Source organism: Talpa occidentalis, unplaced genomic scaffold (genome assembly GCF_014898055.3).
Source record: "Talpa occidentalis isolate TD23 unplaced genomic scaffold, MPIMG_talOcc4v2.1 talOcc4.8, whole genome shotgun sequence".
Classification (NCBI taxonomy): Eukaryota; Metazoa; Chordata; class Mammalia; order Eulipotyphla; family Talpidae; genus Talpa; species Talpa occidentalis.
The window spans coordinates 19,893,024-19,919,711 of record NW_023605194.1 but is presented as its reverse complement, the minus strand read 5'-3'; the positions used below and the strand labels follow the sequence as shown (position 1 = coordinate 19,919,711).

General features: G+C 41.5%; 1 protein-coding gene across 4 annotated transcripts in view; it reads right to left on the bottom strand.

The window, feature by feature from the left end:
- Positions 1-26,688, bottom strand: part of FBXW4 (F-box and WD repeat domain containing 4) — a 116,250-nt gene that overhangs the window by 75,697 nt on the left and 13,865 nt on the right. Inside the window, exon 1 of one of the 4 annotated variants that reach the window (XM_037495985.2) lies at positions 6,987-7,013. The exons of 1 other annotated variant lie outside the window; for it this stretch is intronic. Coding sequence is in view for 1 of the 3 variants with exons in the window: in XM_037495983.2 (XP_037351880.1) it covers positions 5,982-6,691 (710 nt within the window). In the remaining 2 variants the exon portion in view is untranslated. Of the gene's footprint in view, positions 1-5,981; positions 6,835-6,934; positions 6,953-6,986; positions 7,014-26,688 lie in introns of those variants that run through there. 2 more of the 4 variants (XM_037495984.2, XM_037495983.2) reach the window with 2 other exon arrangements.

Here is a 26,688-nt window from a genome sequence, read left to right as displayed (position 1 = left end):
ATCTGGATCCTGTTCAAATCTAAGGAAAACTGCTGAATAGAAAGGACTTGTCTCAAGAAGTTTACTATTGAAAATCTTAGGATTCTCAAACTCACTCGATAGCTGACACACCTGAGGTAAATTCTGAAGCTTGGCAAATATCTGTGTCTATAGAACAAAGTGGGGGATATGCCCATTTTTACTAAAAATTCAAAACTCAACTTTCTCATTTTTTCACACAGTTGATCTCATCTTCTCCTTACTCCATGTTTATAAATCCAGACGAGAAGTTAACTCAATCCAGGGTTAACCCAGAGTTAAGGTTAAGTTGTCACACAAAGGCGATTCTTTTCTATATCAAACACTCAAAAATCTCTTTTAAAAAATCTGTATGCTTCTTCAGTAATCTCACTGTCATTTTGATTCAAACTGCTTAAGCACTATCTTCACCTAAGGTGAAGGTGCTAGACACAAAAAATCTGAACGTACAGAATATTAAAATATTTTCAGAAACCTTATTCCAATATGAATTCCTTATCATGCAAGTTATGGGACTTTGGACTTCCCCATGTTTCTGCCTTGAAAGCTAAGAAATTCATCCCCTACTACTTAAGTTTTACAAGAATGGGAAGGATATAAGCAATTTCTATAGTCTCATGGTCTTGGAAGAAAAGGCCTCTTCCATCCTTGCATTTTGCCCTTGGAGGTACTGACTGCACGACACCATTTCATGCTTCCACGGGTGTATTGTCTTATTTATTCAAGCATGTAAACTGACTCAACTTTTATTAACTCAAAAAACCATTCAAAATATGGTCTTTCAAAATGGCTGAAGATAAATACATCCATATACAGAAGTTTTCAATAAAGAATAAGAGACTCTCCTTCCTAGGTAAGGCAGAAAGGTAAAGGAGAAAGCCTAAGTTTACTTTAAGTGGCTAAATGTTTTCTGAAAATCACTGTTTAGGCCTTAAATGTAACCACTCAGCAATGCCTTCTCTTTTCAGAGTTAAAAAAGGAAACTTTATGCTTTCTAGGCCAAAAAATGCTCTTAGGCGCAATCATTTTAAAACAAACAAACACACACTGCTTATCTGTATCCATCTCACCACTCTGGACGTTAATCATCACTGAAATAGATACCCTAGTCCCCTAGCCTCAAAGAGCTCCAAGCCTACAACCCTGGCTGAGGAATGAATGTACATGCCAGGGCAAACACCTCAAGAGCCTTACTCCCTAAACAGCTATTGTTAAATTCTAGGAATCTCTATCACAGGCAAATGCAAGAGAGCATCGGGTATTGCTGGAAGGACATTTAAGTAAAATTCAATTTTAAGCATGTAGGATTTAATTTGGGAGGTAGAAGATCAAGTAAGTTTTCCCTAAGACTGACAAAAATATTTCTTTAAAAGTAGATTTATAAACAAACACACATTCTTCTTTCCACTCTTTGCTTTTAATTTTCAGGATCAGAATTTGCAGACAGCACTTCTGCTTTTTCATTTGTTATGTCAATTTAACTTCTTATATTTAGCCTACATTATAAAAATGACAGTCAACTGTCACTGTTTTGTTCCGAAAGAATGAATTAAGATAGTTTTTCCACTATTCATTCAGGAAAACTTAAAAAACAGTTCTATAAAATAGTTCCTTCATTTTTCTATATTAAAGATGTTTCTGTTCCCCTAGGCTTTGTGAAATATTTAAACAAAACTGATTTTAACCCAGATGACTGACTCAAATTATCTTTATGTCTAATTTAAACACACATGGGCGCGAGCACGTGCGCACACACACACACACACACACACAGAGGGTCAGGATAACTACCAGTGTTTGGGCAAGAGGCCTAAAGGGAAGCAAATTATTTGTTTGTGGTTTTAAGTGGTCAAAATGCCTTCAAGCACAAGTATAAGACCATTAACAAATCACAAGGAACCAAAACAGTTCATCTTACTCAACAAAGCTATGATCAGTTAGGAACAGCCAAACTGAACGAGACTTGCCCTGGGCCGGAAGGTCACTAAACTTTAGTAGTCTGTGTTTCTGAGAATCAAGAGTCACTTTGGTAGGCAATGCAGACTCTAAGCCAACAGGTTTTGCTGTCATGTTTCTAAAAACATTCAAGACAGGTAAGAGAAGCGATGTTTGTGCACGCGCGTGCACACACACACTCTCTCTCTCTCTCTCTCTCTCTCTCTCTCTCTCTCTCTCTCTCTCACGTGTTTCATCCACCTGACTTCAGGCACACTCTAAATAAAACCACTTTTGTTATATACATACTGATTACAGGAGAACCCAAGCAAATAAAAAGTTTCACTTTTAGGGGCCTCACTGGTGGCACAGGGGTTAAAGTCTCAGCTATTAAGCTATTTCCAGCCACTGCAGCATGAATTCCATCCCCCGCCAGGGAGCTGACCCACATGGCGCAGCAGACCTCTCCTGCCTTGCCCGCTTCTCCCCTCAGCAGTGTCATTCAGTAGATCCACCTGTTCTGCTCCCCATTCAATCTCTGATGAATCCTCTCACCATCCCCTGTGCCCCACATACACCCAAGTTCTTGTATGGCATACAACCAAGTTCTCATATGCATAAATAAATGAAAATAAATCTTTTAAAAAAAAAGTTCCATTTTACAACAATTTACTACTACTATGACTGGACAATGTGCTGGCAACTACACATTACTACATGTAAGCCTCATATTACTGGGTATGTTACTCCCATTCTCTAAAGATGGTAAAATTCAGGTCCAGTGAGGCTGTGTTGCTTCTGATAAATGAAGTTTTGGGTTGTACTTCTGAAAACTTATCTCAATGTCCAGACTGCAGTAAATAAGCCCAAAGTCTATATTATAGCCCTGCCAACTACCCAAGCAGCCATTCTCTCACTGTACTTTGGACCCAGGTTCCTTTATGCACAAAGAGGGCTGGGATGTATGCTGTCTCCCTCCAGAGATGACAACAACTCTCTTGGTGGCTTATCACATCTCTGCAGCTGTCCAGAAAGAGACCACACTGGTAAACACTCTCTCCACCTGCTGTAATACGTATAACTTCTCCCCGCAACTCAGAAAACATGAGCAGTGACCCTGCTCTTTATCAAGTACTGTGGAAAAACAACTTCCTAGATACCTCATCCTAGGACAGTCAAGAAATCAAAACACACATGGCTAATACTAAAATCATATCACTTGACAGTCTCAAAGCACTTTATACCATAAACACATTTTCACTTTATTATTGCTTATAGAATGCACACTCATTCCCATTTTCTCCTTTAGAGCATTTGAAATGAAAAGAAAAATAAACATGAATTCTTTCATTTGTTCACTTAATCTCTATAAGGAAAACCAAACTTTGCTTTGATTGGTTTGGTTTCCACTTATTTTAATTTCTTTTACATATCAACCGCTATGTTCTTTGAAAAAGAAGGTAATTAAGACTGCATTTCAAAAAAATCCCAAAGCATCATTATCATCATTAACAAAAATTGTACTGGAATTAATAGAAGTTCATCAAAATGACCAGGTTCAATATTTACAAAAAATTAAAGTAATTTTGTATACCATTAATAATACCCAGCTGGAAAACATATTGAAAGAGATTGCCAAATATATTTGGGAATACACGGAAAACAGACATGTGGGAACTTCACAGTGAAAGTCATAAAAACTTTTGAAAAGGCACAGGATTTTTTTTTTCTGGGGGTGAGTGACAAACATGCAAAATCAAACAAGGATAGTCTAACAGATAATTGGGCTCTATCAAAAGCAACAATATTTTTAATAGTATGGAAATGTAAAACTATAGCAGTGGAACAAAACTGAGGTTATATAGAGATCCAATATAAACACATGCACTAGGGGCCTCCCTGGTGGCGCAAGGGAGGTGACCGACATGGCGTAGCAGACCTCTCCCTGTCTCGCCCGCTGCTCCCTTCAGCAGTGTATTTCAGTCAATCCACCTATTCTGTTCCCCACTCTGTCTCTGGTGAATCCTCTTACCCCCTGCACCTCTGGTCTGTACTCCAGTTCTCGTATGCATAAATAATCCTTAAAAAAAAACAAACACACACATACACTAAATCATCTGTCACTTAACAACTAACCTGTCAAGGACAGGTAGAATATCCATGGCCCCTGTGCCTAGCCTAGGTGTGTAGTAGGCTATGCCACTTACGTTGGTGAAATTACACTTTATGATGTTTGCACAATGATGAGACTGTCTAGGATACATAATGAATCCCCATTTCTAAGTGGCACAGGCTGCATACACATACCCATATATATGTGCATACATATACAAATATAAACTTAATATTTGGAAAAACAAACTTTCTGAAAGGAGGAAAAGAATTATTTAACAAAAGGTACAGGGATAACTACACAGATGTTTAGGAAGAAAACAGTATAAGTGAATTCACCCCTCGCACCAAAACAAAAATGATACTGATTAAAGTGTTAACTGTTAAAAAAATAAAATTATAAGAAAATCAGAATATTAAGGAAAGTTATCAAGTCTATGGAGAAACTATACATTTCTCGGCTTTGTGGGCAAAAGAAAAAAATCACAAAATATGGGCAGATCTACTTTATATTTGCATCAAAGATGACAGATTGGAGTCTAATATCTATGACCTACAAGAATTCCAATTTTAAGAAAAACATCAAGACTCTAATAATAAATGGGCAAAGACTAGGAACAGAAAATCTCACAGGTGAAAGAAACACATGGGAAAATATTTATCCTGTTCAGTGGTAAAAGAAATGCAAAATAACAAAAGATACCAAGATATGTCCACTAAAGCAGCAAATTTTTTTTAAATTCTCACATGAAACTAGTTCAGTCATTCTCTGCTGGAACCACTGTAACTTGATATAACACCTTTACAACCTATTAACCTTTCATCCAATGCCAACCTCAAGAATTTATCCTAAGGAACTAATTAAAAAAGACACATATTATATGGCATGTGATATATAGCTCAATAAAGCTATTACCCAAAATACATAAAATTATTTATCCCATTGCTATCTATAACAGCAAAATGCTAGACACAATATGAAAGTTTAATATTAGAGGAATGTTTACAATCTCGTGATACAAGTCATATTTATTATGTACCTATTCTGATAGGAGCACTGACAGCAACTAAATGGTAGGGAGACGTATGCAACTGAAAGGTAACTTTTAAAAATGAAAATAGTTGTCTAGAGGTGTTTTAACAAACTTTAATGTTATTATACTGGATTAACCCAAACTGGATGTTTTAACCCAAACTGAAAGTTTTTACTCCCTCCAACTCTATATACATATTTTCCCTTTCATATTTAACATTTTAAGTGGTTCAGGAAAGTTTTTCATTCACAGGTCTCAGCCCATACCAGAAGCAGGCCAAATTGCCATAACGTGCCTTTGTATTCAGCCTAGCCCTAATCCGCGCCATAAGCAGGCACCCTTCCTGAGGTATAAACTATGGTTGACACTTGGACCTAGGGCCTGCTTGTTGGGTTTAAGCCCCTTCTCCGTATTTCATTTTACCCAAGTCCTGAAGCCAAAGAACCTTTACAAGAAGGTGAGAGGACAAATAACCACACAAACGTCCTGACAGACCACACAGTGGACCTGGGTCTTAGACCTGCACAGGAGGTGGTGTTAAAAGCCACAGGCCAGTCGGGCTCCACAGAAGCTGAGGAGCCACAGCAGAGCAAGTCTGCGAAAAGACAACCGAGGAACGCTTGACCTGGCTAGTTGTGAGGAGCCACCCCAGGGAGTGTGCTGACTGATGGATGCTCTTGAGAAGCTTCCCCGGCTGGGGGCCTCAAGAAGAGGGGCCCTGGAACCCCCTAGGTGCTAAGAGAGGGCCTCGGTGGAGACCCGGGCTGGGCTTCGGAATTTGGGGTGAACTGGGCCCCAGGCCGACCAGGCCGCGGCGCCCCGCCCTTTCCCGGGACGCTGGCCGGCCCGGGGCTGGGGGTGGGCGGGCTAGCGGGCGCTTACAGGTCGGTGCCGAGCCGCGTGAAGCCGGAGTTGAGCGAGGCCCGGGCTATCCGGCGCCAGAGCAGGTCGCAGCTGGTGAAGCGCCGCAGCCAGCGGCACACCTGAGCCAGGCGGCCAAGGGCCCGCATGTCCAGGTAGGAGCAGATGAGCAGCAGCAGCTCCTCCGGCAGGCGCCAGAGCGCGGACCCCGCGGCCGGGCGGGCGGCCGGCTCCCACGCCGCCTCCTCTTCCTCCTCCTCGGCCGCCGTCGCCATGGCCGCCCCCGTGCCTGTGCCGCGGCCCCAAACCTGGCCCCCTCGTCCCTGCGCTCTCCCCGGCCTTGGGTCCTCCCGCCGCCCAGTCCTAACCCGCCGTCCCTCCTTCTTCCCGTCATCTCGTCCTCGTGCCGCCTTCCCGGCCTCCGCGCTGCCCTCGGCTTCCCTCAGGCGCCCTCCCGCCCCGTCCTCCGGGCCGCCGGGCCCCTCTCCCTCCTCGCCCGGGCCTGCCCCTGCTCCCGCCTCGGCCCCGGGCCCCGATGCCTCCTCCTCTGGCGGCGCCGGCTTCCCTTCCGCGCCTCTTCCTCTTCCGCCTGGCCCCGCTCCTGTTTTCCCCTTCCCCTTCCTCCGCTTCCCCCTGGCGACCCTTCCCTCCTGCAGCCTCCTCGCGTCCGCACTCTCGCCCTCGCCGGATCCCGCGCTCCCCGGGGGCCCCGAGCGGCCCTGGCTGCCCATGAGCGGCCCCCGGGCCGGCCCGACGCGGAACCGAGCCCGAGCCGCCGCCGCCGCCCGGGAGGAGGCGACACCATGTCGGACCGGGTCACATGGGGCGGCGCGGGCCGAAGCCTGGGCCCGCCCCTCACACCCGCGCCGAGAAGCCGCTTCGGGGTGCGGGCCGGGCACTGGGACAGACCCCCGCCCCATCCTCGCCCCCGAGGCCGCCCCTAACGCTCGGTGGAAGCACAGGCATTCATTCACCTGGCTTGGGAGCCCGTTAAGGACCTGACCAAGGCCGAAAAAGAACTTTAACCTTCAAGAAGCGCCTATTTGGAGTCCCTGCCCTCAAGAAGCCCCCACTTGGCTGGCCTTCCTTCTCTGGAAGCCCTCCTCTTCCTCTGCTGCTGATGCCTTCTTTCCACAGGCCACATACCAGGGCCCCACAAAACAGCAGTCCTGGAAATGGACAGGTTCCTTAGCCCAGGTTCTCACACAGGGTATGAACCTGGTCCTGGCAATGCGCTTGTGTTTTAGCTATTTAGGGAAGTGGCAGTCTTCTAGATGGGATCCACTAACCCCAGTTGGTATCTGGAAAATAGCAAGGCTAGGTAGGGTTTATTAGTCACCACCCAACTGCAAGTGGATTATCCAAGGTCACCTAGGAGCCCTTCCCCACACTACTCATTCCACTCACATGAGCAACGATCTGAAGGGAGATCTACTAAGAAAAACCTACTGAAGTTTAGACATGCTGTCTAACAGGATCCCCCCCAGTCACAGGTGGCTGGCTATTAGGCATCAGAAATGTCACTAGTTCAAATTGAAATATGCTGAAACGGTGAAATACACAGCAGATTTTGAAGATATACAGGGAAAAGTATGTGAACTAGTCTCAGTAATTTTATATTGAAGTGATATTTTTTAAATAAATTTTATATTCCCCACACAATTGCAACCCCCTTATTTTGACCCCAATCCCTCCCCTCCCCGCGCCCCACCCCCTTGAAGTGATAATATTATTGATACACTGCGTAAAATATATTTTAATGTAACCACTAGTAATTTTAATTTGTACATGAGACTTGCATTGACAGCCTGTATTTTGTCTTACTGTGGACAGTACTGGGCTAGAAGTGGGGGTGGGGAGGAAGATGTTTATCCCTGGCTGTGTATCCTGTCCCTCAAATTCTGACAGAGAGAACTTGAGGTTTTTATTTTGTATTTTCTTCTTAAGACCCATTTTCAGAGAGCAAGAATGAATGAGAAGTCAACTCTGGAAATTATTCAATATCTAGCATAGCCAAGGAGAGACTTGGGAAGCAACTACATCACATTATAGTGCTACAGAAGCATCATGTAACAAGGTCAAACTGGAATCTGGCTTTGCCCTGGAATTACTTTTTGATCTTAGCAAAACAACAACAAAAACCCCACCTATCTTGTCCTTTTAGTGTTCTCAGTTTGTAGTGGAGATAATACCTCTGCCTGACTTTCGAGGGATGAGATGATCCCTGTAAAATGCTTTGAACTCCTCTAAGAAAATTCTCAGGTAATAGTTACAGGTCAAATCCTGTTACAAAAAATATCCTTACCCAAAAAAAAGAAGGGGTGAGGGGTTAGTGTAGACAAAGATTTCCAAACTCCATTCAGTGGTTTTTACTTATTAAAAACAATATTAATATGACACTGCAGTGCAAGGAAATAATTTTGTTCCTCTCTTAGAGATCATTATAAAGAAATATACTTATTCACAGTACTATACTGTTAGAAAACTGTTAAGGTAGGAAAACTGCAAACTGAGGTAATGGCATCATCAGCTCAACAGTTATCATGTACTGTGAGCCACTCTAGAAGCAAGACATTGAGGAATACATCATAACGTTTCTACATTTGGTGTTCAGATTTATGTTAGTCACATTTGTAATTTACCATTTGACTATTTTTGAACCATTCCTTTACACCAATTAAAGCTGAGTAGGTCATCCACATTATACCTAGTTTTAGTAGAGCACCATGAAGGGACAGAAAACTACTTAATTAACCCAAGTTAAACTGTCAGGATTAAAATCCAGTCACACAAGTGCAGTTTACTCTTTATCCCATGTCACCTTCATTGATGAAGAAATTAAAACATCATTTGAAAAATCACTCATCCACATCCAAACTAGGGGACAAGTGAACTGTTTAAAGCAGAATTTATGGTTTAAAGAATTCTTTAAAAAGTCACAGTACTCCCGGGCCTCCCTGGTGGCGCAGGCGGTTGAGCACCGCGCTGTGAAGCTATCCGCAGCCTCTGCAGTGCCCGTTCAATCCCCACCCGCAGGGAAGATGCCCACATGGCAAGGCGGACCTCTCCTGTCTTGCCCACTACTCCCCTCAGCAGTGTATTTCGTCAGTCTGCGTCAGTCTTCCCCGCTCTGTCTCTGGTGAATCCTCTCACCCTCCCACGCATCTGGCCTGTGCCCCGGTACTTCTCTAAATAAATAAATCTTAAAAAAAAAAAAAAAGTCAAAGTACTCCCTATGCAGAAAGGAAAAGTCAAAATGGAAAACTGACATATATTCTGTTATCTGGTGGTAACTTGTATCCCTAAATTCCTGAGCATTAAAAAATAACGTTTCTAACCTAGTTTAGTCTCAGCTTAAAGAAGCAACTACAATTTTTCATCAATTCTCCCTACCCTTCCCCCACCAACAAAATCCAATTTGAGGTTTAACCCAAACTTGAAAAGAACCACACTACAAAAAAATCATTTTTTTTAAAATTCATTTTTAGGACTGGGTATGTCAAAAAAATCAACTGTGGGGCCTCCCCAGTGGCGCAGCGGTTGAGCGCTGGGTTGCGAAGCTGCCCGCAGCCTCAGCAGCGCAGGTTCAATCCCCGGCTGCTCCCCGGCCACCGGAGGAGGGCCCCACATGGCGCGCAGAACTCTCTTGCCGCCCGCTGCTCCCCTCAGAGTGTACTTCCGTCCTTCTGCCTGCTCTGCTCCCCGCTCTGGCTCTGGTGAATTCTCTCACCCTCCTGCGCTTCTGACTGTACCCAGTACTTGTATAAATAAATAAATAAAAATAAATCTTTAAAAAAAAAAAAAAATCATCAGCTTCCTCAAAGTTCAAATTCAGGAGCCAGTCATAATGAAATAAGGTGGGGGGGGGGTAAAATTTACCTTGGTTTTTATAAAGTTTTTTATTAATAATTTTAATTTGCATATTTTTTTTTAGAGGCATGTTTTATTTATTTGTTTGTTTGTTTTGTTTATACAAGCACTGGGTACAGTCAGAAGCGCGGGAGGGTGAGAGAATTCACCAGAGCCAGAGCGGGGAGCAGAGCAGGCAGAAGGACCGAAGTACACTGCTGAGAGGAGCAGCGGGCGGCAGGAGAGGTCTGCACGCCATGTGGGACCCTCCTCTGGTGGCCGGGGAGCAGCCAGGGATCGAACCCAGCGCTCAACTGCTGCGCCACCGGGGAGGCCCTTAATTTGCATATTACTAATAAAATTCAAATTAAAAACCAAAAACACTCTATGCCAAAAACATGGAATAATTCACAGTATATTAAAAATTAAAGCTCAGTGTGAATTTCATACCTTGTTTTTAGAAAAACTATTATCAGTTTACTTTTTTTTTTAAAAGATTTGTTTATTTATTTATACAAGCACTGGGTACAGTCAGAAGTGCGGGAGGGTGAGAGAATTCACCAGAGAGCCAGAACAGGGAACAGAACAGGCAGATGGACCGAAGTACACTGCTGAGGGGAGCAGCGGGCAGCAGGAGAGGTCTGCGCTGTGGGATCCTTGCTGGTGGCCAGGGATCAAACCAGCGCTGCAGAGGCTGGGGGCAGCTTCGCAGCCCAGCACTCAACCGCTGCGCCACCAGGGGAGGCCCAGTATCGGTTTACTTTTAAGGAGGATTTTTAAACACGGATATAAAATTCTTTCTGCATGTTCATGTAAGCAACATGCATAGTAGTGATTGTTGCTGTTATAGGTAGTGTATAATTATGTTTAGAACTGTATTCTGTCCATTCATATAAATACAGGTGACAATCAGGAGCCTATTCACACATCCAGCACTCTCATGCCCAGATGTCCACTCATTAAGTCCTAAGGGCCCCAGCCTTTAACTTGTGGAGTAGGCAGCTTTAATAAGGAAGTTATTCTAAGATGAATGAGAAAGAGATTATTTTGTGAATGACAGTTTTCAATGTCATACTCTGGCTCAGATGCTAACATTCCTCTATAATAATAATAGCTTATATTTATTCAGCTCTTACTGTGTATGAGACACTATTAACATAAGAACTTTACAGGTATTGTCTCCCTTATGCCTATCAACAAGCACATGAAAAAGCTACTACTAGCCTGTCTTGGAGAAGATGAAACTGAGGCCTGTGGCCACATGGTTGCTAACTGGCAGAACAGGTATCAATTCAGATAATATAACTACAAATCTTGTATTCTGAATCAGGCCTTTGCCATACATAGCAAAAAATGGAATAAGGCATTGAATTCAAGGTCCTCTAAGGCCCCTTACAACTAATAAGAAGATATCTAAATGTTATACTTTACCTCTGTCCATCTAGCAGTACTATTATCTAAACAAAAGCTGCTTCAAAGTAACTTTTGCTCTTGTCTCAATTACTTTTTATATACAGACAAACCTACAACCCCTTAATGCTTCTCATAATCTTTTTGCAAAACTTTAATGGGATTTGTGAGAATATATATTGCAAAAGAATATTTAACTAAACTTAGCTTCATTTTCTTCTCTTAAAAGTAGCAATTTATGTATTATGTATTATATGAGCATTTTTTTGTAAATTTATCCCTCCCTTACATATGCAAAAGGAAATTTTCTGGAATGAGGTTAATAATGGTTACTTCTAGGTAGCAGAATTTTTGGATTTTACTATGTACTTACTGTATTGCTTGATCTTGTAAGTGACAAGTATGTATTACCTTTACAAAATAAATTCTCTCATAAAGAAAAATAGAGTTGTCATGAATTCAAACACACCGTACAACAAGAAATTTGGAGATGTGAAGCCCAGACCATTGCCAGTTTTTAACTAGCCAATGAGTTTACTCAAACATTATTCCATTTTAAAACATGCATTATGGGGCCCTCCCGATGACACAGAGGTTGAGCGCCGTGCTGCAAAGCAGCAGACCTCTCGTGCCTCGCCTGCTGCTCCCCTCAGCAGTGTCTTTGCTCCGTCTATCTGTTCTGCTCCGTCTGCCTGTTCTGCTCCCCGCTCTGGCTCTGGTAAATTCTCTCACCCTCCCGTGCTTCTGACCTGTACCCCAGTTCTTGTATAAAATAATCTTAAAAAAAAAATAAAACATGCATTATGTAATAGTAAAATAAAGAACAAATTTGAGTTTTAGAAAGCAAAAGAAGAGGCCTACCATTGAATGCTCTACTTATAAACATTTGAGCACCTCATAAGTGAAAGGATAAGGAGGTCAAAGTGTCGTTTTCAGAAACTACCAAGTTAGTAGTTTATATTCTGAAATACTATTAGAAATACTGTCATATTCAATGATAAAGTATTTTTATTTCATATGAGATAATTTAAAGTACTACTTAAAAGTTACTTTATGCAGAAAATTACTAGAAGGCAATATGAACAAATGCTAGAAATGGATGCCTATGAGAGGAGGACTCACAGGTAGTTCTTTTTCTGTTGCTTTACATCTTCCTGCATTTTCTAAGTTTCTGCAGTGAATATGTATTGCCATGATAATCAGGCTTTCTAAAGAAAACGCCTAAGAAGTTTTTATACCTACATGTTAAAAATAATTTAATTAGGGCCTCCCTGGTGGCGCAGCAGTTGAGCGCTGGGTTGCAAAGCTGCCGGCGACCTCTGCAGCGCCGGTTCGATCCCTGGCTGCTCCCCGGCCACCAGAGGAGGGTCCCACATCGCGCGCAGACCTCTCCTGCCGCCCACTGCTCCCCTCAGCAGTGTACTTCGGTCCTTCTGTCTGCTCTGCTCCCCGCTCTGGCTCTGGTGAATTCTCTCACCCTCCTGCGCTTCTGACTGTACCCAGTGCATGTATAAACAAAACGAACGAACAAACAAAAAAATAAATAAAAACATGCCTCTATAAAAAAAAAAAAAATTTAATTAAGGGGCCTCCCCTGGTGGCGTAGCAGTTGAGCGCAGGGCTGCGAAGCTGCCCGCAGCCTCTGCAACGCTGGTTCGATCCCCGGCCGCCGGTGAGGGTGCCACATGGCGCGACAGACCTCTCCTGCGGCGCCCACTGCTCCCCTCAGCAGTGTATTTCATCACTCTGCCTGTTCTGTTCCCTGCTCTGGCTCTGGTGAATTCTCTCACCCTCCCGTGCTTCTGACTGTACCCACTGCTTGTATAAATAAACAAACAAACAAATAAATAAAAGAGATGCCATTATGGGCATTAAAAAAAAAAAAAGCAATGAAAACAGCACAAACTCTCAAAATAAATTTAAAAAAATAATTTAATTAAGCTAGTTTTTTACAAATATCTCACACAGAAGAATTCCAAATAATTTTTATATTTCACTTTCAAGGCATAGAGCATAACACTACCACTACCATTGTCTGTCACGCCATGTGGGAATCTCCCTGGCCAGCTGGGAATATTGAACCTGCACTGCAGAGGCTGCAGGCAGCTTCACAGCACTGCATTCAACCCGCTGCGCCACTGGGAGGCCCAGCAGTGTATTTCAGTCAATCTGCCTGTTCTGCTCCCCACTCTGTCTCTGGTGAATCCTCTCATTCCCCACACCTCTGGCCTGTACCCCAGTTCTTGTATGCATAAATAAATCTTTTAAAAAATTGTAACGCAGATCAAGGCAGTGTATTTCCTGAGTTATAGAAATTCATGATATTATAAAACCTTCTCCTGTCACCCCAAATGCAAAAGAAAAAAGTAAAAATGCCCCATAAGGTCACCTCTAACAAGATGTAAACCTCTACTTAAGATTTCTAGTCATTAAAATTAACAGCTCTACTAGAAAGATTCATTTTTTAAAGAGTCAGATATCATTCCCAGAAACACTCTTAATATTACAACTGAGAAATCAGAGCACAAATTTTATATAAATGATATATGGACGCAGAATTTAAGGGATCATAGCTCTATAATGGGTAGAAGAGCATGTCAGGGGGTGAGAATGATAAAATATAAAATGAAACTTAGTGAGGAAAAGAAAACATTTCCACATTTCTCTGCTAAGTAATGCTATCATTAGTTACTCTCATGAACAGAAAAGCAGGAAGAAGTCCCAGCTAGCCCCAGGGCCTCGTCTCAGGTTCCCAATCAGCAGGTTGACCTGGAAACAAGGAGTACAGCTTGAATCTTCTTCCTTTGGCAACACAAGCAAAGGAGAAGTTTCCAAACACAAGGAATTTAGCAAGCTCACCTGCTCCTAACAGGACAATGGCCACCAGACCACCAACTCTGTCACTACACATCAATACCAGCTCTGCTTCACACCGAAGAAAGGCTTCCACTAGAAAAGTTTCCCTCTAAGAGTGAGCAGTAAGAAGCTAAACTTCACATCCGTGATAGAAGCTCATAAATTAGGAGCAAAATGGACAGATCAAAAGGCTAAAACTGAAGTCAGTCTCACTGAGAACTAAACAATAATCACGCAGATAATCAGTCCTGGCCAGACAGACTTAAGCGTTCATACCCTTACTTGGTAAGGGGATGGGCCTCCAAGTGCTATGAAGACACCACGAAATACAAAGGAACTCTTGCCCAGGTGCTCATGCATGGCATGACCATTCTCAGCAGATATGTGGTACAATCCAGGAGACGTAACACAAAATTTCTCAAGATCTCCATCTCTTCTTGGGCCACTAAATAACAGGAAAAAATTCACAAATGGCCAAGCCCCATGGTTAAACTAGCTCTTCCAAAGAACTAAAGTCATCTAGAAGCTCCAATTCCCCTGATTTGAGTCCTAAGTCATGTATAAGACAACATATCAAACTGGTGGGTAAAACAATATTTAATAATATTTTAAAGACTGTAGTAGAGGATTATTGATGGCTTAGGTGGGGGACATGATGTAGCAACATACATTGAAGATGTGTGAACCTATAGTGTTGTATATGTTACCTCAATAAAAATATATTACCTCAATAATACATTAAAATTTTTAATAATATTTCATAGGTTAAAAGTATTAAAGTTAACATCAACTATTAGAAAATTCTCAATTCAGTATCCTATCTTAACTCATACAGGGACAACAGAATTTTAAATTTTTGAGCCGTAAAGGCATGACACAATCTAGGGGGATTCATGATGAGACTAAGAGGAATACAACTGAAAGTCTTGGCATCATACAACTCCATAATGCCAGGTTTGTGCTGCTGGCTTTTGTTGTTGTTTTTTTAACAGTAATCTCATATCCCTTTGGATAATTTTTTAATGCTTTAAAATGTTTAAAAAATAGGGCCTCCCTGGTGGCGCAGCGGTTGAGCACTGGGTTGCGAAGCTGCCCGCGGCCTCTGCGGCGCCGGTTCGATCCCCGCTGCTCCCCGGCCACCAGAGGAGGGTCCCACATGGCGCGCAGACCTCTCCTGCCGCCCGCTGCTCCCCTCAGCAGTGTGCTTTGGTCCTTCTGCCTGCTCTGCTCCCTGCTCTGGCTCTGGTGAATTCTCTCGCCCTCCCGCGCTTCTGACTGTACCCAGTGCATGTATAAACAAAACAAACAAACAAACAAATAAATAAATAAATAAAGCATGCCTCTATAAAAAAAAAATAAAATAAAACGTTTAAAAAATAATTTGTTTTATATTTGCTGAAGAGCCTTTCATGTTACAACTAAAATCACTATTCAACAGTACCCATGACTGACTCACAGGACCAACGTTAGAAAAAAAGTAAGCCACTGACAGAGAATAGAAATGTTTGGGTCAAATGTATTCTAATCTGCTTAAATAAACCATGAAACATCTGTAGCACAGACTAACAACCAGCTGTGAAAAAGAATGAATATCATATGCATTGTTATAGAAGGATCCTTAATATACATTAAGTGAAAAAAGCAAAATACAGAACACTGTGTGTAATGTATTGCTACTTGTGGAAGGGAAACTATATTCGTGCCTTGACTGTTATATGCCAAATACCTCTGGAAAGATACACAAAACCCTAGTAGCAGTGTTTGCTTCTAAGAAGAGGGACTGGGTGGATGGGGCACAGGGTTTCTTTTCACTATATACTATTTTATACCTTTTGAATTTTTGACTATAAACTATTAGCATGTATTACCTAGTAAGTAAGTTTTATTTCTCTTTAAAAAGTGAAAGGGCATTTTCAAATATTTTAAGTAAATGTAAAAGGCCACACTGAAAGAAACTGCCATTACTTTGTAACAGACCTATAGTGAAGAAGGGGGTAGGGGTAATTTGCAGTATGTTAACTGAGATGTCAGAAAGTATATCAAAATGATACCCAAATTGTTAAAGTAGGATGATTACTGACAGAAAGAAAAGAATAAAGTCCACCCTATTACATTAAAGCAGTGATACGTTTAGGAAAAGGAATAAACAAGGACTAAAAAGGACTAAATTCAACTAAAAATTATAAAAAAAGAAAAAATCACTGACGAAATAGTTTCAGAATATTGTAACATCATAGTAAGTACATAAAAATTTTCAAATCAAGTCCATCAGACCCAAAATCAGTAAAACAATTTCACTTTCTTACAATGCTTATACACGCTACAAAAACACATTGAAACACACCGTAAGTTACCTATAAAACCATTAAGACAATTCTAGATTTTTATGGCTATTTCTCTTTTAGACATCATTCTTTGCATTTTTACAGCCCTAAATTTACCCCTTCAAGTCACAGCAATGAGATTGAGCTTTCTGTTTTAGTTTTGTTTCCAACCAAATCTTTTGTACATTTCTGGAATTTAAGCCACCTCAGTTACTGCTACTTATCTATAACACCATTGCTTTGAGGGATTAAAGCAGGTTTCTTATAATACACTTAGATCAAGAGTTATCTGCATTGAGAAGAATATCCTGTTTGAGTTGGGGATGGGGAATCTTTTTATTTTTTATTTTTTATTTATTTATTTTTTTTGATCTTGAGTTGTTTTGATTTCCCCTGAGTGCAGTAATCTTCAGCAAGTGATATTTTAAAAAGCCCCAAACACACCACAAAACATTCCAAGTGATTTTAACTCCTGAATGAGGTTGGGCTACCTGAGTGATTCTCTCTTCTCTTCTTTGGCAGAAAGGATTAGAAACCTCCACAGAACTTGCTCTCTATTAAAGTGGAGTGCTGTGCATTCATTGGCAAGAGGTGAATTGTTTTCAGATTACATGCGAAAGAGTGTGTGTGTTTCTTTCCCACATCAAAGACTTGGATGGAAGCAGTTCTGAGTATTGCCAGGGATGCAAGAATTGGTGCTAAAGTGATTAACAAAATTGCTTTCCTGCAAAAGAAGCACAAAACATTACCTAGGGATTAGAGGAGGAGAGGGCAAGATTAAAGGTGATGTTGAATTTTGGGTGGAATATCTTATCCATCTTTTTCAAATCATGCTTCAAGGATTCTGTAGCCCCTCCTTACAGAAACCTGAACAAATCAAAGTCTTGCTCTCAAGTTTTGTACACAAGGGTGCTGACAAGGTAAAATTAAAACTACTAACATACACAGCACTCATTTGACCTCCATATCTTTATCTCACTCTCCAAATACATTTTGAATGTATTTTATTCAGCGCACTCTAAAGATTCCACTGATCAAAGATTCTTTCATTTGTAATTGGTTGTTGTATACCTGTTCGACTTAAGTATAGGATTTCTAGAGCTGTTTTGTTTTATTGACTTTACTTCCCCTAAGTGTAGCATCCCTTTCTAAATGTATCTCTTACAGTCATAAGCCTTCATCAAGGCAAAAAGTTAAAAGAAAAAGTCATCGATGCTATATTTTAAATAGTGAAGGAAAGATCATAAAGCAAACCTCATAATTCCTATTTTAGGAAACTAAAAAAATTTTTTTTTCCTGAAATGCCCTATGGCATTCTTTGTCACTTAGCATATTTTCATGTTTCAGTAACTCAATTTAGGACTCCCTTCTTCCAAGAAGTCCTCCCGACTTTAGTCTCCCAATTAAAGACGGGCAGAAACATAAATGTAACTATTCTGGTGTAAATAAGCTTTTTCTTTTTTTTTTAATTTTTATTTCATGTATTTTTTACATCATTTTTCATTTTTGCACAATGTATGCATTTTCATCTTGGTTATAGTCCCCATACAATTCCCAGCCCCCTTATTTTGACTGTAATCCCTCCTACCCCGCCCTCTACAGTGTGTCTCTGGTTTATAGTTGCTTGTTGATTTTTATTTTTTACTATAATTAGTCTTTTTTCCTGGTCCCTTATTTAGGTTTTCTAAATTCCTGCTATGAGTGAGACCATCCAGTATTTTTCTTTTTCTTTCTGGCTTTAAATAAGCTTTTTCTTTCTACTCCTCCTGCTTGATTTATTCCTTTAAAACATCAATGCAAAAACAAGGAAGATAAGTGGTAAAAACAAAGTTGAGTGAAATAACCAAAATAAATAAATTTAGAATACAGTATTATGCACTTACAAAAAATTTTAACACAAAAAATCGTAATTCTTTAGGGACCATATATATTTATTATGTAAAAATACAAAATAAAAACAGAATTATATACCTGAATTCTCTGATAGTGGCTCCTCTGGAAAAGGAGGTGGGAAAAGTGAGATAATGTTTCTTTTAAAAGGGAAAAAAAATTAAGATAATTCTCTTAGAGTTAGGGGGTGTGAAGTGTCATTAAAATCCTTGTCTAGAAAACAGCAAAAGTTCGAGATCTTGTCTTTGTCCTCAATTATTTTTTCACATAATGTACGGATTTTTGCTGGTCAAATACTACTATGTCCTCTCATTCTAACAAAACCTGTTTCAAAATGATTAAATGATGCAGATTAGTTATCTCCTCTTTTCCCACAATAACATCATCCTCATTAATAAATGTACTGTACTTACAGAACTTTATATGTGTTCTGTGAGGAGTGCAACATACCATCAGTCATAAGTAAAAAGAATAAATAGATGAATAAATAAACACTGTTTGCTTGCTACCCTGCATGTCTGCATTTTGAAAAGTTGTTTCTTGAGGTTGCCTATGTGACTTCTTCCCTTTCAGGAACTTGTTAAGAACAATCATTTTTTATCTGTCTTTTCCCTGGGGTCCCGTAAGGTCACTGGACATAAGATAGCTGTGAAATTTGACATTGTTCCAATTTAAATGCTTTACTCCAGCAAGTGCAAGACTGTGGACGCTTCAGTGTGGGGATTGCCACGGCCAGGCCGTTTCTGAGACTCGCCAGCCCTCCAGGCTTCAAAGCCTGCCATCCTTGATCTCACTAAAGAATGTTTTTGAATTCTATGTCCATCTAGTGGTTGCCTGCAAAGATCTACTTGGCTTTTTCTTTCTTCCTTTTCTTTCACACTTGATCAGTGAGATTCTGTTTGTGATGGGGGTTTTGCCCCCCTGGGTCTTTAATTCTTTCACAGGTGGTTTCAAAGTGTCTACCCTTAGCCACTGCTTTCTATAAACAAGCAGGAATTCGCGATCCCAGTTACTGATGGCTCTCCTCTCAGAGCAATTCTCCTCTCACTTTGAAAATAGACTGTTTTGTGGACAGTAAAGTACAGTTCTTTTTCACAGATGAGATTAGAGACTTGAAGGAGGGAGGGGAGTTTTTCTTTTTCTTTTCTTTTTTTTTTAACTGGAGAGCCTTTGTATTGTAACCCATTTTGTCGAATACAAGAACTTTACTTATTTTACAATCAGTTGCACCTGTGGGTAAAGATGACCTGGCACTAAGCAGAAGGTGCTGGGAATTTGCTGATTTTCTCATTAATTCCAATGTCTCCAGCATCCCAAGTGTAAGGTTAGGAGCTGAAGATCAGGTGGTGACAGGAGCTAATATGGCTGCCTTATTTCAAGAAATCAAATGGTATCATTTCTACCTAAGAATGTGGTGTGCTGTGAGGACTGAGATATCTATCTTATCACCTCCTCCCCTTTATGGGCTGAACACTCTCTCCCCATATCTCAGTTCCTCTGACTTGATCCTGAAAGTTAGGGAGTTGATGGATTTATACTATTCTAAATTCCATGAGAAAAAAATAATGAAGATCAAGTGTTATTACTTGATTCCTAATACTTCAAAAGTGATAGGCATCCTGGGGCACCTCAGCCTCTAGAAAAAACGGGGACATTAAGTCGCTACCTTTTTTCCTGCTCAAATTTAAAAAATAATTTTATATTTTAAAATATACTTCCTCTTTACAAATGTAACACACTTTATTGGTATCAGTTTAAAAAAACCTCAATTGTGTTCCTGCAGCATGAGTTGCAATAGCAAAAAATCTCAATTCAACAATCTAATGTTCATCAACAAGTAACTGGTTAAATTATAATGTATCCAGGGCCTCCCTGGTGGCGCAGCGGTTGAGCGCTGGGTTGCGAAGCTGCCCGCAGCCTCTGCGGCGCCGGTTCGATCCCCGGCTGCTCCCCGGCCACCGGAGGAGGGTCCCACATGGCGCGCAGACCTCTCCTGCCGCCCGCTGCTCCCCTCAACAGTGTACTTCGGTCCTTCTGCCTGCTCTGCTTCCCACTCTGGCTCTGGTGAATTCTCTCACCCTCCTATGCTTCTGACTGTACCCAGTGCATGTATAAACAAAACAAACAAACAAATAAATAAATAAAAACATGCCTCTATTAAAAAAAAAAAAATTCTTTTTTATTTATTTATTTTTTTTTATAGAGGCATGTTTTATTTATTTATTTATTTGTTTTGTTTGTTTGTTTATACATGCACTGGGTACAGTCAGAAGGCGGGAGGGTGAGAGAATTCACCAGAGACAGAGCGGGGAGCAGAGCAGGCAGAAGGACCGAAGTACACTGCTGAGGGGAGCAGCGGGCGGCAGGAGAGGTCTGCACGCCATGTGGGACCCTCCTCTGGTGGCCGGGGAGCAGCCGGGGATTGAACCGGCGCCCCAGAGGCTGCGGGCAGCTTCGCAACCCAGCGCTCAACCGCTGTGCCACCGGGGAGGCCCTAAAAAAAAAAATTCTTAAAAAAAAAAATTATAATGTATCCATCTGTGGAATAATATATAATAATTAAAAAATAAAACTGGAGGGCCTCCCTGGTGGTGCAGGCTGTTGAGCACAGCGCTGTGAAGCTGTCCGCAGCCTCTGCAGTCCCAGTTCAATCCCCGCTGGCCACGGAGCAACCCACATGGCACAGCAGACCTCTCCTGTCTCGCCCGCTGCTCCCCTCAGCAGTGTATTTCGTCAGTCTGTCTGTTCTGTTCCCCACTCTGTCTCTGGTAAATCCTCTCACCCTCTTGTGCATCTGGCCTGTACCCCAATTCTTGTATAAATAATCTTTTAAAAAAAATAAAAATAAAACTGGAAAAGAGTGATATCAAATCTGAGAAATGCTATTGAGTGAAAAAAGTTTAAAATGACATAAACTATTTATAAAACAATTCTTACCATTTTAGTGGGCTCAGGCATGCATGTATAAGAGATTGTGGGAGGTAATGTTTAATTTTTTGTTAAGAAGTATTTATATAATTCTCATGTAACTAAAAATAATTTTTCTAATTAATTTTAAAGATCAAAGAGAAGATACTGAAAAAAAATCATCTATAATCTGCAACTTAGCCTTCTATATGGCCTTTTAGAATTTTCTAAAAATAATTTTTTGTGGTAATATACATAAAAAGATTTATCATTTTAAAGGTTAAGTCCCAGTGGAATTAAACACATTCACATAATCTTGCACCAATCACCACCACTTTCAGAATTTCTTCAACTTCCCAAACTGTACCCATTAAACAGTAACTCCCTATTTTTCTACCCTCAGGCCTGGTAACTACTGTTCTACTTTATGTCTCCATGGATTTGACAACTTCTAGGTAACTCAATAACTGAAATCATACACTATTAGTCCTATCCTGGTTTATTTCACTCAGCATAATGTCTTCAAGGTTCATCCATATTGTAGCACATGTCAGAACTTCATCTCTTTCAAAAGCATAATAATATCCCATCGTATGTATACAGCACATTTTGTTATTCATCCTTAACGGACATCTGGATTGCTTCCTCTTTTTGTCTTTTGTGAAGAATGCTGCTATGAACACTGGTATTCAAACAGCTGTTTGAGTCCTTGCCTTCAGTTATTTTGTGTATGTACCCAGAAGTGGAATTGCAGGATCAAATGGTAATTCTAGGTTTATTTTTTTGAAAAATCATGATACTGTTTTCCACAATGGCTGAGTCATTTTACATTCCTATCAGCAATGCACAAGAGTTCCAATTTCTCCATATCCACACCACCATATGCTTTTTTTTTAAATAACAGCCATTCTAATGAGCATGAGCATATACTCTTTTTTTTTTTTTTTTAAAAAAAGGATTTATTTATTTATTTATACACGCACTGGGTACAGTCAGAAGCGAGGGAGGGTAAGAGAATTCACCAGAGCCAGAGCAGGGAGCAGAGCAGGCAGAAGGACCGAAGTACACTGCTGAGGGGAGCAATGGGCGGCAGGAGAGGTCTCCTCCAGTGGCCGGGGAGCAGCCAGGGATCGAACCGGCACTGCAGAGGTTGCAGGCAGATTCGCAACCCAGCGCTCAACTGCTGCGCCACCGGGAGGCCAATCATATACTCTTAAAAATTAAAAATTGACCTCAGCTTTAGTTTAATATAATCTTGACTCTTTTTTTGTCATTAAATATCCTTCAACAAGAACCATTTTAATGGCTGCATAGCATTCTACTGTATAAGATATAATTTACACAACCAATTTCTTATTATTGAAAACAGGTATTTTAGGGGCTCCCTGGTGGCACAAGGGATTAAGTCTCAGGAAAATAACACAGAAACCTCTTACTGAAGGCTTGGTTTGGCGGTGATCTGGTTGCTACAAGAGTCTCTGTGTGTGGGCACTTTTACCCCTCAGTTCACTGCTGGATCTGGGATCAGTCTGAACCACTTTCACTTTGCCCATTACTGAAATATGATGCTATCTTCTGGAGTGGAAAGTGCAGATTCCTGTGTGCCCAGGAATAACACAATCGAGAAAATAATCTCAAGAGGTGGAAGCAGCCAAGAATAAATGACAAGGTAGTTGCTTTCTCCCTTATGGACTTGGACTCAGATAATCTGACTAGCTCTACCACTTCTTTATTAGGTAACCTTGAACAAAACACTTAATAATATTAATAATTATTATTAGGTGGTACAGCCTATGCCCCCACAGAGCCTTGAACTTGGAAATCTTTTTTTTTTTTTTTAAGATTTATTTATTTATTTATACAAGCACTGGGTACAGTCAGAAGCGCGGGAGGGTGAGAGAATTCACCAGAGCCAGAGCGGGGAGCAAAACAGGCAGACCGACAAAGTACACTGCTGAGGGGAACAGCGGGTGGCAGGAGAGGTCTGCGCACCATGTGGGACCATCGCAGGCGGCCAGGGATCAAACCAGCGCTGCAGAGGCTGCGGGCAGCTTCGCAACCCAGAGCTCAACCACTGCGCCAACGGGGAAGCCCTGAACTTGGAAATCTTCAACAAACTTTGGTTATGTTGCTCCCCTATTCAAAGTCCAGTAGCCTCTGATCAGCTAGCACTTAGTATTCTGTACTCTCCGACCTCTCTCCATCCTTACTGCCCCAAAATGAAAACCTCCATGCCATCCAAACTGATCCCAAACAAACAGCAGACACTGTGGAAAGATTTTTTGGACTTGGGAGTCAGAAAATCTGACTAGCTCTACCATTTCTTTAATATGTAACCTTGGACAAAACAATAATCTTGCTGAACCTCAAGTTCCTCATCAGTAGAAAGGGTTGACAAAGCTTAATTCTCTGTTATTATGTACATGTTACGCTGGACAAGTAGCATGCAAAAGCAGCACAATGTAGAACAAGCAGTGAGTGTTTGATAGGTGAATGTCTTGTTTATCCTGTGCTGAGAGTCTTTGTTCCCACCTGTTCTTTTCTGAAAAAGTCTTCTCCCATCTGCATCCCACCCATCCATCAAACGAAACTCATGTTTTCACCCCCTTGAAATCCCTCCCATGAAAATCCTTAGCACTATCTGACTGGACTATTCATTCAACATTTGTCAATCTACCTGGTACTGGTCATACTTTTATTTGTCTTCTCCACCAAAGGACAGAAACAATGCTTATTACCTTTCTACCCATCCCACTTTTCCCCTCTGGGCCAAGAATGCTTTATACATAATAGATAGTAAATATTTATTGACTGATCCTTTTAATTCCCTCAGAGCTTCATGACCTGCCTAAAATATGTACATTTGCGTTAAGTCCTTCTAAATGGACTCTTTCCTAAGGTATTTTCAGGGACCGTTGATACCAATTTCATCCCAGGAATGATCATAACTAAAGTATAGCATTTCCTTGTTTGCAGCAATAGCCCCTAAGGTTAACAGAAGGGATATTATTGTTATTATCATCCATACTTCTCAGAGACTCAAAGAGGTCAAGTGATTCATCCAAGGCCACAAGTTAACCAAATTCAGATCTACTGATTTCAGATCTCATGCTCTGGGCCTCATCTAAGAAAATTTCCATCCATATTTAACTGCTAATGGGCATTTGTCCCTCTCTAAAGTAATATAATTGCTGAATGTTAGGTCCTTCCCTAAGAAGAAAATGCTGGCATTCCTGGATACAGTAACCACCTCCAGAAATCTCTTTTGTGTTTATAGAGGAATGAAAAAAATGTACGTGATATGCCAATTCTCTGGGAAATTTTCCAGGTGAGAACCATGCGGAAAATATTTGATTGGGGTACAGAATGAAACCTAGGCCTGTGGTGGAAAGACATCATTTCCCTTATGCCTTAATTAGCTGTGACTCAGAGCAGCCTTTAGAAATGGTTCTCCATTGCACTTGTTACCTCAAGGCTCAGGGACTAGCAACTCCACCTCCACAGGTTGTCTTTTTTTTTTTTTTAAAGATTTATTTATTTATACAAGAGCTGGGGTACAGGCCAGAGGCGTGAGAGGGCGAGAGGATTCACCAGAGACACAGCAGGGAACTGAACAGGCAGATGGACCCGAAAGCACTGCTGAGGGGAGCAGCAGGGCGCGACAGGGGAGGTCTGCCACGCCATGTGGGAATCTCCCTGGCCGGCCAGGAATCGAACCAGCACTGCAGAGGCTGCAGACAGCTTCACAACACTGCATTCAACCCGCTGCACCACTGGGAGGTCAGGTGTTTGTTGTTGTTGTTGTTGTTTTAATTTTTATTATTATTATATTTTTTACATCATTGTTCAATTTTTTTAAGATTTATTTATGCGTACAAGAACTGGGGTACAGGCCAGAGGTGTGGGGAGTGAGAGGATTCACCAGAGACAGAGTGGGAAACAGAACAAGCAGACTGACTGAAATACACTGCTGAGGGGAGCAGCGGGTGAGTCAGGAGAGGTCTGCTGTGCCATGTGGGTAGCTCTCTAGCCAGGGATCGAACTCATGCTGCAGTGGCTGCAGATAGCTTCATAGGTTGCGTCTTAACCCCTTGCACCACCAGGGAGGCCCATCATTGTTCATTTTTAAACAATATTTGCTTCCCCCAACCTCCTCAGGTTTAGTCCCCATAGAATTTCCTTTCCCAATGTACCCGTGCACCATCACCTCAGTCCCCTGTGCTCCTCCCTCCCTCCCTCCCTCCCCCTCCTCCTCCCTGCAGTATGTCTCTGATTTATAATTGTCTTTTTTTGCTTTGTTGTGTTTTGTACTTATTCAGCAATCAAAAAAGATAAACTCATGCCATTTGCAGCAACGTGGATGGAGCTAGAAGGAATTATGCTCAGTGAAATAAGCCAGGAGGAAAAAGAAAAATATCAGATGGTTTCACTTATAACAGGAATATAGGGGAACCAAATAAGACATCAGTGTAAAAAAAAAAAACAACAGTACAAACCTCCACAGGTGTTCTCAGCCCTCCATAAAACTAGGATCCCTCCAGCAAAGGCACAACTCTTCAAGCGCAGTTCAAGGGAATCAGGTGACCCTGATTATGTTACAGGGCAGGGAGAGGGGCAGCCCAGACCCCGCAAACCTGCCTGCTCTAAATGGGTTCTGCCATCCGCCCCATCAACACAAAACATATGAGACTTTAATGGGAAGGAACTTTAATACAATTAAGAAACAATACAGGAAAGGCAAAGAATCTAGTTTCTAAATCAAGCACCCAAAGTTACCCGTCCCCTCGTGGGTAAAACTCCATCCAAATGGGATTGGCCCAAAGCAAGGCCCCAAAGCCTGCCACAAGTCTAAAGCATCTTCCAGTGGGGACCCACAGAAAAGGATCAGAAACAACCAGACAAGCCCAGAAGAAAAAGAGCAAAATTAAAATTAAGATAAAAACCGCCATGGTCACCTCCCCATGGGTCTCTCACCCACATCTGTGTCACCCAGTCTACGACCAAAAGGCAAGAGCAGTTTTTTTACATGTCTTTTCATTTCATGTGTCTCCTCCAGGTTTCCTCCTGGCTCTCCATCCTGTTTCCTTCCTTCTTCAGTCTCTTCTTTAGCTTCTTCTCTTTTTGCTCAGCTGCACCCACCTTTTGGGTGGGACAGGAAACCTGGAACCTCCCCCTTTCCTGGGGACCATCCTGTTACAATCAGAAGAGATTCTAAGGGTCATTCTGTCATTCCATGGTCCTCCAGCACACCAGTATACCTCCATCTACACATTTCATCCCGGACAGCTGGGTAGATATTCATGAGATGTAGGGAAGGGATGATTCTACAGTTTACCTGCCACCCAAGACAGAGCCATGACTTTCAACTACCTTGATCACTGAGTAAATAACAGCCTTTCTGCCCAGAGCGTTGGTCTACTTGTCCCAGGAAGAAGCCCTGGAAGCCACCTGAATCTTGATTTCGCTGTTACTCTAGATTCTGTTGATAATAA